Source organism: Cryptomeria japonica, chromosome 2 (genome assembly GCF_030272615.1).
Source record: "Cryptomeria japonica chromosome 2, Sugi_1.0, whole genome shotgun sequence".
Lineage (NCBI taxonomy): Eukaryota > Viridiplantae > Streptophyta > Pinopsida > Cupressales > Cupressaceae > Cryptomeria > Cryptomeria japonica.
The window spans coordinates 643940195-643953744 of NC_081406.1; the positions used below are offsets into that span (position 1 = coordinate 643940195).

Here is a 13550-nt window from a genome sequence, read left to right on the forward strand (position 1 = left end):
TGTAATCAAATAAATCAACAATTGTAACTCTAAGGGTCATGGTGTTATAGACTTGTAGCTACATATCATTTTAAAGCCATAATGTAATCAATGTGGCTTGTAAGATAGAAGTGCTTCTAGATTATTCCACCCATCAACCATATGACTATAAATTATCATGAGAGGTTCTTGATTAACCCCTTCATTAGCTAGATGATCCTCAACCACATTGGTTGCCACTTGTAATATTTATATATAATATCATCAAAACAATTACTTAAAATGTTAACTTCTTCAAAATATCACTCCATTCACCAACTCAGACTTTTACTTTGATTAATACTTTAACATTTAGTATTTACATGGTATTATAGACATACTGCTACATATCATCATTTTAAAGACATGATAAAAATAGGGCGGTCTGTAACATATTAATGCTTCTAGATTATTACACCCATTGAATCTAGATGACAATAAAATGTTATGACAAGTGCTTGATTAATCTCTTCTTTGACTAGATGATCCTCAACAATATCGAGGTGCCACTTGTAATAAATATATTTAGTCTATCAAAACAATTAACTTAAAATGCCATCTTCTTCAACAATCTCTTCATTCTCCAATTAGGGGTTTACTTTGATTAACACATTTATCACTAATAAAGAGTCACTTTCCATAATCAACTCAGAAGCCTTTAGCCAACAATCAAAGCTTCCCACTGAATTTCATTAATCATTCAAATGCCAAAGAAAAAGAAACCCAAATACATTAAAACCCTTGACAAATTCGACAGTGTCCATAAGACCACCACAATCCACATGCCCAAAATATACTATAGACAGATGTATTATGATGGTCCCATAATCAATAACAACAAATTCCTTATCACAAACCCGGTCACTGAACCAAGGTTCCTTTCATAGCTCCATCAAAATAAAATCTTACATACCCATCTCAAAAAAAGAGACAACACTTACCCATAAATGAATAATCCTGATCCACTACATTTACTTTCCATACTTCAAGATACATTAACCCACATGATTGTAACCCCTTCAATTATGAATCCAAATTGAGTAGATCCCACTTGCCACCATTTCATTTGTTTATTTACTTTTCTTCCCAATCTTGAATGTGATGGCTCAATTATTTTGTACATCTAAGATATTTACTTGTTTACCATCATCAATGTGAATATCAAACAGGGAGATATTTCATAAATACAATGGGGAGAAGAAACTAAAGGAATATAATAAGAATCATCTCCTCAATGCTCCCCCATGGGGTTGCATCCTAGTCAACAATTTACTCATTGTGCAATGCCCTGCCCTTTTGCCGTGGTTTTCCACAGCCTGAGCCGGTGCCAAGCCGGTTACGTGGGTCACCATGACGTGTAGCAGATGGGTTAGTTGGATGCCCACTATGGGTTTCATCGTCGCCGTGGTTTGAAAGGGGCTATAAACAGGGCATCATGGCTGCGCCAACGATCCATGGGGATTTAAGCTTTTGCAGCACAGACAATTCTGCAAAGTTGGGTCTTTTCCATCTTGTTTCAGAGTCTGAATCTGCCCTGCTTTTCGATTTTTTGAGGGATTCTTGTGAAGAATGGAGAGGCAGGGGTATGGGGCAGAGGGGGGGAAGATATTTCGGAAGGATTATATGAGGCGTTTCGTGAGTGCTCTGGGAGGAATCAATGAAACAAGGGATTTAAGCGGAGCTAGGGCTGTGAAATTTGCAGCAGATGTGTCCCTGGCTATGACAGAGGCGTCCTCTGGCACTGCATGGAGCCGGAACATTCTTGCCCATTCCAGAAAAAATTCGCCCAATTTCATGAATTTCATCAGGAGCTGTGAACCCAAATCCTGTGGAGGTTGTAATCAGAAGCTGGGGCGGAGTTCCAGTGAGTGGCGGAGAAATTTCCTGAGCATGAGAAGCAGTCTGAGGAGGATGAGGAGGAGATCATGTCATTCTGATTCTTCCCGCAGGTTGATTAATGTTTCTTGCAGGAAGCGGGTGAAGCGAGCTTTTGGAGGGTTTTCGAAGAAGAAGATTGGGGAAAACAGAGTAGATGCAAAGATTAAGGTGCTCAAGAGTCTTGTCCCTGGTGGAACGGCCATGGATACTCCCCTGCTCTTGCATGAGGCGTTGGAATACATTTCCGCCCTCCAAGTGCAGGTTCAATCCATGCGGACTCTTGTCAGCTATTTCGAAAACGTGGAGTCCAAATAGAATCAGTCGAGCCCACAATTGTATATTGTAGTGCAGTGTTGTTTAAATCTCAAAAATGTGAAAAGAACAGGAAAAGAAACATTGCAATTGCATCTGTAGAGTCTTTTTCATCAGTACTTATTTTGTTTCTACTGTAAATTGGTTGTTTTTTTCTTACTAGCAGTAGTCATTCTGGCTCCTGTTGCAGAGCTGAAATCTATTTATAAATGTAGAAAGAGATGTTCCATTTGTAGATATTGCTTTCATCTGCATAATTTGATGTGTACATGGCATTTTGCTCTGTCTTGCACCAAGTTTGCTTCTGAACTACTTTGAATGAACATGGGACCTATTCTGATTGGTGTTTTTGGTAAAGATTCATATTTCTATTTCACATCACATAATTTATACAGTATATGATAGTTATTTCCCTCTGCTGAATGTTGCTTCTTTTGAAGAACATCCCAGTTTTGGTTATAATGCGATACGTGATAGTTAATTCCCTCTGATGAATGTTGCTTCTTGTGAAGCAACATACCAGTTTTGGTTATAATACAATACATGATAGTTAATTTCCTCTGATGAATGTTGCTTCTTGTGAAGAAGCATCCCAGTTTTGATTATAATGCAATACATGATAGTTAATTCGCTTTGATGAATGCTGCTTCTTGTGAAGCAACAAGCCAGTTTTGGCTACACATTATTAGAATGCTTTTTCTCTTTTTTCTTGTTATTATGGTATCTTTAGATTATATGATAGATGATAGTTCTGTTTCTATTTTGAAGAGCTATGAAGAGAGGCTGTTTCTTGAAGCAACACCCTAGTCTAATGTTTTGACCTTAGAGGGGTTGCTTCTTTTTCCCCTTTTCCTTATTTTGATCTTTCTATATTATAGAATAGAAGCTGGTTAATTTTACCTTCAAACAAAGGCTGGTTTCTTGGAAACACTGTAGTATGATATTTTGACCATACATAGAGTGCTGCTTCTTCTCCTCCTTATTTTAGTTTTTCTTCATCTATTCACCTCTATTTTCTAAAAGAGGCTAGGTTGGTCTAAACTATTTTGGATGCAGGCTAATTCTCTCTGTGATCTCTCTTCACACAGAGTTGGTCTCTTAGAAGCAACATCTTGGTTTGATGTTTTGACCAAATACAAAGTGCTGCTTCTTATATTTTTTATTATCTTAGTTTGATGTTTTGACCATATACAAAGGGGGGCTTCTTTTTCTTATTCTTATTTTGGTTCCTCTATATGACAATAGATGATAGCTAATTCCACCACTATCTTCTAAAAGAGGCTAGACAGGCTGGTCTCTTGGAAGCAGCACTGATATTTTGGCTAGAGTGCTGCTGCTGCTCCTTATTTTGGTCAGTTATAATATAATAGATGATAGCTAATTCTTCCTCTACCTTCTAAGAGAATGGTTCTTTAGAAACGCCACCTTAATTTGATATTTTGGTCAAATTATAGTGCCTGCTCTTCTTCTTCTTATTTTGGTTCCCCTCCATTATACAATAGATAAAGAGAGATCATTCCCTTAGAAGCAACACCTTAGTTTGATAATTCAATAAATACATTAACAAAGTTCTTCTCAGATACATTAATTTTCTACAATCCATGAATTGATAAAGAAAACTTCTGAATTTGATTATGTTTTAATTTTGTTTGCTTGTAAAATTCTTCTTCTTTTCATTCTGGTCACTCTAAATCACACAATTGACAAATACTAATTCCCCTCTATCTTCTAAGAGAGACGATTCTTCAGAAGCAACACCCCAGATTGATATTTTGACCATACATTATGAAAATTCTGCTACCTCTGCTTCTTATTTTTGGTTCCACTGCAGAGGGCCAGCCCTGTTTCCTCTGCCATGCTTGGACCAACAACAAATTTCCATGTTTTTCATCCATTATCATAATGCAAAACCTTTGTCTCTGACTCCAATCTGGCAAAGAAAGAAGAAAACATATGATCTCCCTCTTTACAGTAAAGTTAAAACAAGTTGGGTCCTGCACCAATGTAATGACGCCATTTCATTTCACTTTCTTGACTGTGTGGATCCATATGATTGCTGCAGATGGAAGTTCACATAATCTTCTGAGCATTTCAGCCCCACCCATATACATATGAAAAAAATGGACACGACTTATGAGTCTTTTGCTGATTATTAAAAGGAGGTATGTGAATTTGACACGGCAGAGGAAAGTTCCAACACAGGTGATATTCAGTGGGTCAAATGGCATACGAAATTTGACACGACAAGTTTGTGTGATGATAAAAATTTGTCTGCATATGGCGCATACCTATACCTGGACACTTGTTCTTCATTTTGACTTGAAAAGTAGTTTACAAACAGAATCCCCACATGGAAGTGCTTACAAGGCCTACATGTGGCCACCATAATGGTTGTACTTTTTTAGATATAATAGATATTTATTAATGGTTTGTTGGGTCAACAAAATTTTAAAATTGAGTGGCATTAACACATCCTAAGCTATCACTTATGTCATAATTTTAGTGTATCTATATATGATTTTATTATTTAAAACATGATTTGAATAAGGAGTAAGATCATAATTTCGAATATTTCAATAAATATTAATGATGTAAAATATGATTAAAGTAATCAAATAGGAAGACGACATTTTTGGTTACATAATTTAACAATTAAAAGATTTTTTATCAAAAAATTAAGGACAATTATTTACTATTCCAAAGCTTGATGAGGTGTAAAGTTGCCATTGACTATTTGGTGTTTGAAATTTTGAATAGTACAACACAAATTTTGAAGCATCACAAAACATTGAACCATACCCACCTACATCTCCCCCATGCATTCCACTATTTTAGTTTAAAAAAATATGAATGAAGTGCATGTTCTTCGCTCACCATGAGTACAAATATCTTATCAATTGGAAGTATAAGAATTCTATGACAATCATCTTCCAACTCTCATGATGGTCATTGATGCCCTTTGTTGATTTATGGAAAAATGTAGGCTTGTCTTTAAACATAACTAAAATTATACTCTATATAAAAAAGGAATTAACACCACACACTATTTTAAAATCATGGTTTAATATTAGAGAGAAAAACTTAGTTAAGTGCATGAAAGAAGAATATCAACTTCACATTAAGGAATATGTTGTCACCATCAACTATAATATAGATAAGAAGTAAGAAAACTATTTGATTGGGTTTTAAGAAAATCATTATAACAATACAAAAAATCAACAAGCAAAAGTTATTAGATTAATAAGCAGCTTAATGTTATATTCTTAAGACTTGATTTTTATTGAATGGTGAGTAGATTAGTCTTGTCATTGTTAGTAGTGGGGGACATGTGGATCATGCTTTGCTTGGCATTATTAATTGAGACCTCATCATGAATTCTATATTACCATGATTATACATCAACATTCATTTCATTGGCAATACTCTTTTTCAATATAGGTAGTAAACGTAATTGAAAGAATAAAATACTTGATGAAAAAGAGAAAGATGTATAGCTTAAAGCAACCAAGCACCCAATTGGGCAAATGCTAGACAAATTTGTGTACATGCAAGATGATGAAGAAAATGCAAAAGATTGAAGGTTAACAATATTGTATTAGTAACAATTATGATAATGGTTGGATGTTTTGGATAAGCTACATAGACTTAACACCATGAAAGAAAGAATCCAACATCCCAATAGTGTGGTGATGGGAGACTAGTCTAGAGATAAGTCTAGCATGTTGAAGTCCTTGTAGACATCAAGTTTCCTTAGGGAGAAGGACAAGACATGCATGCATTTGTAGAACTTTTATGTCTAATATGATATAAATTTGGCTTAGATTGAAGTAAAATTAATATAGAAAGTTAAAGTTAATTTAAACATGCTTGTGTAGGGGAAGTAGTTTGAATGAATAATTTGAAACATAGGTGGGGCAACATGCCAACTAGCATAAGACTCCAACCAACTCATCATGATACTCCAAAATTACGTTAACAAAAAATGAAAAAAGTTCTTCATTGAGTTCAATGCCAACAGGGAGTGATGCAAGAGTAAGACATAACAACCAATATCAATACTACTTCAATAGTAATTGTAGCCGCTGAGAAAGGAATTAGTTATATAATTCAACAACACTCCATATTACCAAATTTGGGGCTCTATATGTGATAATTATGGACCTTTTGGCATCATAGAAGTTCTAGTAGATGGGTAGCCAATGGACATTTACAAACAAATCTCTCAAAGTATAATGCATGTACATCACTATAAAGGAGAGCATTATTCTCAACATTTTGCTAGTGAATGTACATATTCCAACATGTGAAGCCATTAGAATGCCACTAGAAGACAAATGGATTAAATTATGTATAAACTTTACATACGATTAATATAGCTTTGCTAATGCTACCCTTAAGCCACAAACTTATCACATTCTCATAAATTCAAAATATTATAAACAAAATTATACATGACAATTACATAGGTACCCATACCCTTCCCTTTTAAAAATAATTGGTTCTTATAAAATTTTGTGCGATTATCTTTTGATAAGTCAAATTCAAAGGTTAGAGTATCCTTTTCCTTAAAGTAACAATTTTTTCACTCTAAATTGTAACGAAGATTTTTGACCTTAACTTCCAAAGGAAGTAGGCCAAGAGTGTTTTCTTAAAATTTCTTATCAATTTCATTCTACAATCAAAGTTGTTTGTAAGAGTTGATGCTATGGTGGATAGTCCATAGTTCCATCATGACAAAAAAAAAGTGTTACTTTTATGTAATACATATGTTTGGTGCAAGTTGTTCCCACCTCTAACAATTTTGTGGTTTTAAAAAGCCACATCGTGCACACTTGTACACTAACTCTATATGATCCTTCACAAAGTCTCCATGAAAGGAAACCACATCATTTTCTTTATCTAGACTAAGGGGTTCCCCTCTTTATCAACTCCATTGAAATAAACAACAAAGCAATTTTGATAAGGGTTGCCATTTGTCCCATTGGGACACTCTCAAGTATATTTTTGTGTTCAATGTCTCATTTGATAGATGATGATGGGGAATAAACCCATCCATGGTGATGTGATGGGCTTGTAATTTTTTCAATCAATGTAGAATATTTTGGTTGTGGTTACCGATTTCTATTGGTTGGTGAAACAAGGCATGTGTCCAACCATGATTGGTTTAATGGTCTTGTAACCTTTATTAGTGTTGAATACAAGATGAACAACATGATGTTATTATTAATAATTAAGTATTTCAATTTGATTAAGCATGTGACAAACCATATAATATTAATATAATAATGGAGAAGAAAACATAAATACATAAATCATATGAACACTAGATATACATGGATAAACCCTTGCAGGAAAAATGTTACCACCAAAGAGATCCAATTTTGTCTTAATACAATTAAAGTGTGCACCAACACTATCTAATAATCTATCAAATATTGTTTGCAATATACCAACACCATACCAAGACAATCTACTTATCTCTCTTGTTTTCAAGACCTTGTCGTAATATCCAAATTAGGAAGATACTCTATAACTCCCAAATTTAACATTTTTCATATAACCTCTCATTTTAATGCCTTCTTACATAATACTCCACCTATTCTCTTAAATAAATAATAAATAGAATATGTTCCCATTGTAAATAATAAAAATTAAAGACTAGAAAATGTAAATAGTTTGAATATATAAACAAAAGTGAAATTACAATTATATGTGGTGGAGGATTTGCATGTATTGCCATAATTTGTGGATAAAATGGGTTAATAAATTATAATGTATAAATGAAGATTTAAGACAAATTTAAAGGGAATAATTTTAGTGTCTATATTTTTCCCTATTTGAAGCAATGTTCTAAGTGATTTTTTTCAAAGAAAAGAAAGTGTCCAAGAAGAAAAAATAGAAAATGATGATGAAAAGAGATGAAGATGATGATATGCTCCAATAAAGAAGGAAATGGAAAATTAGAAAAGACAAGATGATTGTTGCCCCTTCAAGAGGTTATCTATGCATAAACTGCATGGGTGATCTCTCAAAAAAGAGAAGAAGAAGAATGTTAGATGAAAGGTGGAAAATGATGGAAGACAGATGCAAGAAATATGATTTTGAGTGAAATTATGATGTGTTATGTTAAATTTGAGATCAACAACAAGAAAGAGGATTCCCCAACACCCGCAAGGTATTTGATGCTCTTGGTTGGTTCATAATAAGATAACCATTAAACATGACACACAAAAACAAAAGACCTTGCCCTAGTATATACCATTCAAAGCACTCCATGATATGAAATGATCATGGTGGCCTTGAGTAGGCATAGTATGGGTCAACAGATAAATCAAGAGAAGATCAAAAGATTGAAAAGATAAACTAAAGAAAAATACAAACACCTTAACAAACACATAGAAGTGTTATGTTATGCCAAGGTGTGAAAATATGTCTAGTATTGAGAAGGAACCATCCTGTATAATACTATCTAAGGACTAAAAGGAAACAAATCATGAAGGAAAAGGATTATTTTGACCATATGTTATCCAGGTTGATGTCGATTTCTTATGCTTTCACGTTGAAAGTGAATGTTTCAAGTGTGATGTTTGATGGTTTAAAGCACATGGAAATTGTTTTTATTTGCTTTTGTTTATTGATGGAGTGGTATAAATGCATGTAACTTGTTGATTGTTGAAGGAATCCTAGTCACTAAGTGAGCCATAAGACATAGATCAAGAATTATTCACTAAATAGGATGCAGTCACTTACCCCTAGTGTATAAAAAGGTGCAAGATGGAATTGATGTATGACCTTACTGTGCAAGATAGTGGATTCTACTTTATTACAAATGACACCAACAAGTAGTTTTTCACCATGGTACTTGTCTAAGGCACCACTAAAGCAATTTTTATTTTTATTGTTTTTTTTGATATCAAACATGACACTTGTTTGCAATGTTTTCATCATGTATTTTTTGTTTTTTGATATTTTTGATGTTTTTTTATATTTTGGATTTTTGTAATTGAGATATTCATCAAACTAAGTAGAGAAACACTTGAAATGCACATTGTTAATTGTCAATCTGAAACTTTTAAGTTTCAATCTTCTAAAAAATCTAATAGAGATGATTGTAATATGACTAAAAGTGTTTAATGACATTGAGGCACCATTGATTTGAAAATTTTGACTCTGGAAACATTTTATGGAGATTCTTGGTGGCTAAGATAATACCAATGATGTTTGCACCATGGACACTATTATAGAATTTTACTACAACAAAAACCTCCTTTAAATTAAGGTATCTTAGTAAAGCAACTTTTAAGATCCTTTGATATGATGGTTCACAAATTATTGCAAGATGAAATAAATGATGGATAAAGTACTCATCTTGTATTTGATATAGGTTAGATGTAATTATAAAGGTATTTGCATATGTCATGATATAATGAATTGTGGGGACCAATAAGTTCATAAGAAAATTTCAATCTTAGGGCATAACACATGGGGATCAAAATATATTTGACATAGAATTTGTAATGATAACCATGTTGTAGAATATCAAAAAAGGAGTAAAGTAATGTTATTTTCTCCTTTGTGATTATTGTTGGATACTTGTTTTGTTATTGATATATTGATTGCAATATCAAATATTTTTTAGACTAGTATTTGTATCCAAATTGATCTTTTGACGGTCTTTTATTTCCATTTTAAAAATATTAAGGGGAGGCTAAGTTCCTTCTTTAATGATTCCTTGAAAAGATTTTCATCATAGAATCAATTTTTAAATTTTTTTTTTTTCATTTTTCTATCCAAAAGTGCCTCAAAGAGTTTTTTTCTAGGGATTTGCACTTCTTAGTTTAATTTTTTATTTAGTTTTTATTTTCTTGAATTTTTCAGATCAAGGAACTTGACTTGTTCTCCAAAATGGACTCTTGGATCTAGGTCTATGTAAAAACCTTTTATATATTCATTGATTGGAATACCTTAATGGAGTTCCATGAACTCATCTATATGTTGGTCAATTTTTAATATGTACCAACACATAGGATCTTTTCTATCCAAACAAATGAGGTTTGAAAGATCAAATGGAGGGTTAATAAAAGGTGTAATGATTGGCTCAATAATAGAGACATTTATCTCATTAAAGGGGTGGCTAAGTCAACAAATTAATCTTTAAAGTCCCATCCTTTGACACTATTATCAACAAGAGACACTTCTATCATATTATCAAAGGTACTATTGGTATCATATGATTCTTCCACTTGAGTAATATATCCTAGACCAAATCTATGGTAATTAACATTTCCAGTGATTGGTTCAAGAGGACCTTGATCATGAAATCTTAAATCCTATACTTTGTAGCCCATATTCTTACACATGTTTTGAGTGTCATAGGATATGTCAATCTTGAACAAAGCATGGTAAAATTTCTTCATCTCTATAAAACCATGCATTTATATCACTATCTATGATTTTATCTTCAAATAATTTTCTTTGTACAAATGTTGTCATGCCAAATTGGATGAATTTGGATTCTACGTTATATTTATTATTCTATGGTTTTCCATAGGAATTTAGAGATACAAGTAGAACACCAACACATAAAGCATTATGTATAGATAATACTCCCCACAACCTTTATCTATGATCTTAACATTGACTAAAGAATTTGGTTTGGTAGATGATATTGATGCTAAAGTAGTAGGATAAACATACGAGGAGAATGGTAATGATGGTGGAGGGCTAGAAATATCCACACTAGGATAATGGTATGTCTTGGTGTTTAAGTAACTTTTAATAGTATGTAATATTGGAAGGGATTAAGATCTATCGAGATTGTGACTTGTACATAATTATGTAAAGACTTGAGACACTGATAGTAGGTAGAGGGGACTACCTACATGACATGGATATATGGGTGACCAAGGAGGATGTTATATGACAACTCAAGGTCAAGGCCATATTTAATGTTGTCTTGTATAACTAGACCAACTTATTGGGTAAGCTACATCATGCCTTCAATTTATTTTTTTATTCATCATATGCTTTGATGGTCATACTTTGTCAGCTTCTATGTTATCACCTAAATATCCCAATTTTCTTACAAGCTTGTACGTAGATTTAAACCTTTGCTAATTATATTAATAAAAAAATTTCAAGAGCGATACTTTGTATTTTGTGCATTGTGGGAAAAAATTGTTGGTGAATTACAGTAAAGGCCTCTATTTATTCTCCAAGACACTCAATCATTTTGGGCTACACTATTTCAACATAATCTATTAAGAGCCATAAGTGCAAAAAACTACCAAACCATGACAGATTGGTTTTAAAAATTTGTGGTACCTTGGATTTTTTTGTCTTAACCTATAGTTTCATGTGGATTCCCTTCAAAATAACCTCTCTTATTTTTAAAAATATTTGATGCATTTGATTAATGACAACAATGTTTCGAAATTTAAAAAAAACATCATTTGTGTTTAGTGAAAAGTTGCAGGAAAGCATGATTTTTGTTTCATACATCATGGATATGAACCAATAGTGCCAACAAATTTGAGTGGGTAGGTGAATGCTAGGCAATTTATTGTTTTACACCCTATCTCTCCTAATCATTTTGGGATACACTATTTTGGTATACTCTATTAAGGGCACTAAGTTCAAAAAATTATCAAAGTATGATAATTTGGTTCTCAAAAGATATGACACGTAACATTTTTTCTAAACCTACAGGGTCACATAAAGTCCCTTCACAATAAATTCTCTCAATTGTTAAAATATCAATCCATTTGACCATGACGATAATATTCCAAAAGTTACAAAAAGTATTAAGTGTATTCAATTGACAACACTGACATATCCAAGTGCATAGATGAACACTAGGCAAGATCCTATTTTGCACCCCATCTATCCTAATAATTCTAGAATATAGTATTTGGGTGTAATCTCTCAAAAGTCTAAGTGCAAAAATCTACAAAACTATGATGGTTTGTTTCTCAAAATCAATGACACATGTGAACATTTTGTCTAACCCTATAGGGTCATTTGGGGTCCCTCCAGAATAAACTCTCTCAATTTTTTAAATCTCCAATCCATTTTATCATGGTGACAATTTTTAGAAGTTGTAAAAAGCATCATTTACATTCAATGAAAAGTTGGAGGTAGGCATATTTTTTGTTTCGCGTGTCATGGGGATGAACTAACCATGCCCAAATATTTGGTTGGGTAGGTGAATTATAGGCAAGGTGTTGTTTTGCACCCCAGTTGTCCCAATCATTTTAGGCTACACTATTCTGGCATAATCTCTTAAGATCCCTAAGTTCAAAAATTTACCAAACTATGAAAATATATTTATTATAATCCATGGAACTTAACAAGTTCCATTGGAACTCACAAGGTTATGTAGTGTCCCTCCACAATAAACTATTTTAGTTTTAAAAATATCCAATCCATTTGACTGTGGCAACACTTTTTCAAAAGTTGTAAAAAGCGTCATTTACATTTAGTGAAAAGTTGTAGGCAAGCATTTTATTCTTTAATTTAATTTAATTTTTTTATAATGTTATGGTGCTAAACCTACATTGCCAACATATTTGGGTGGGTAGGTGAATGTTAAGAAAGGTCCTATTTCACACCCTAGTTGTCCTAGTTGTTTCAAGCTACACTATATTGGTTTCTCTTAAGAGCCCCAAGTGTGAACAATTGTCAAATTATGATGGTATATTTATTAAATTTGTGGTTACTACAAATTTTCATTTGGACCTATAGGATTAAATATATTCCCTCCAATATAACCTCTACCAAATATTTAAAATATCTAATGCAACAAAAAAGTTTCAAAAGTTGTAAAAAACATCATTTCCATCTAGTGGAAAGTTGTAGGCAAGCATAATTTTGTTTCATGTATTGTGGGGCTGAACCAACATTGCGAGCAAGTCTGTTTGGGTAGTTGAACATCAAGAAAGATCCTATTTCTCACCCCATTTCTATCTCAATCCTTTTGAGTGACACTATTCCAAAGAAATCTCTCAAGAGACTTAAGTGCAAAAACTACCAAACTATGATCTAGTATGTTTCTTGGAATTCATGGAATCTATAAATATTTTGTCTTTAAACCTAAAGGTGAATATAAGGTCCCTACACAATAAATTCTCTTAGTTTTTTAAATATCTCATTTGTCTAATTGTGGCAACAATGTTTCAAAAGTTGCAAAAAATATCATTTGCATTTAGTAAAAAGTTGTTATGAAGCATTATTTGCATTGTTCATTTTGTGGGGCTCAATTAAATATGTTAACACATCAGTTTGGGCATGTGAATGCTAGGTAAGGCCCTGTTTCACACCCCAACTATCCTGAGATCACTATG

The 13550-nt window shown here is 33.0% G+C and overlaps 1 protein-coding gene across 1 annotated transcript; it reads left to right on the plus strand.

The window, feature by feature from the left end:
• Positions 1-1253: 1253 nt before the first annotated feature.
• LOC131054941 (transcription factor SPATULA) lies at positions 1254-2559 on the plus strand. Its single transcript, XM_057989550.2, has one exon. The coding sequence runs from the start codon at positions 1588-1590 to the stop codon at positions 2209-2211; it is 624 nt and encodes a 207-aa protein (XP_057845533.1). The 5' UTR covers positions 1254-1587; the 3' UTR covers positions 2212-2559.
• Positions 2560-13550: the final 10991 nt, after the last annotated feature.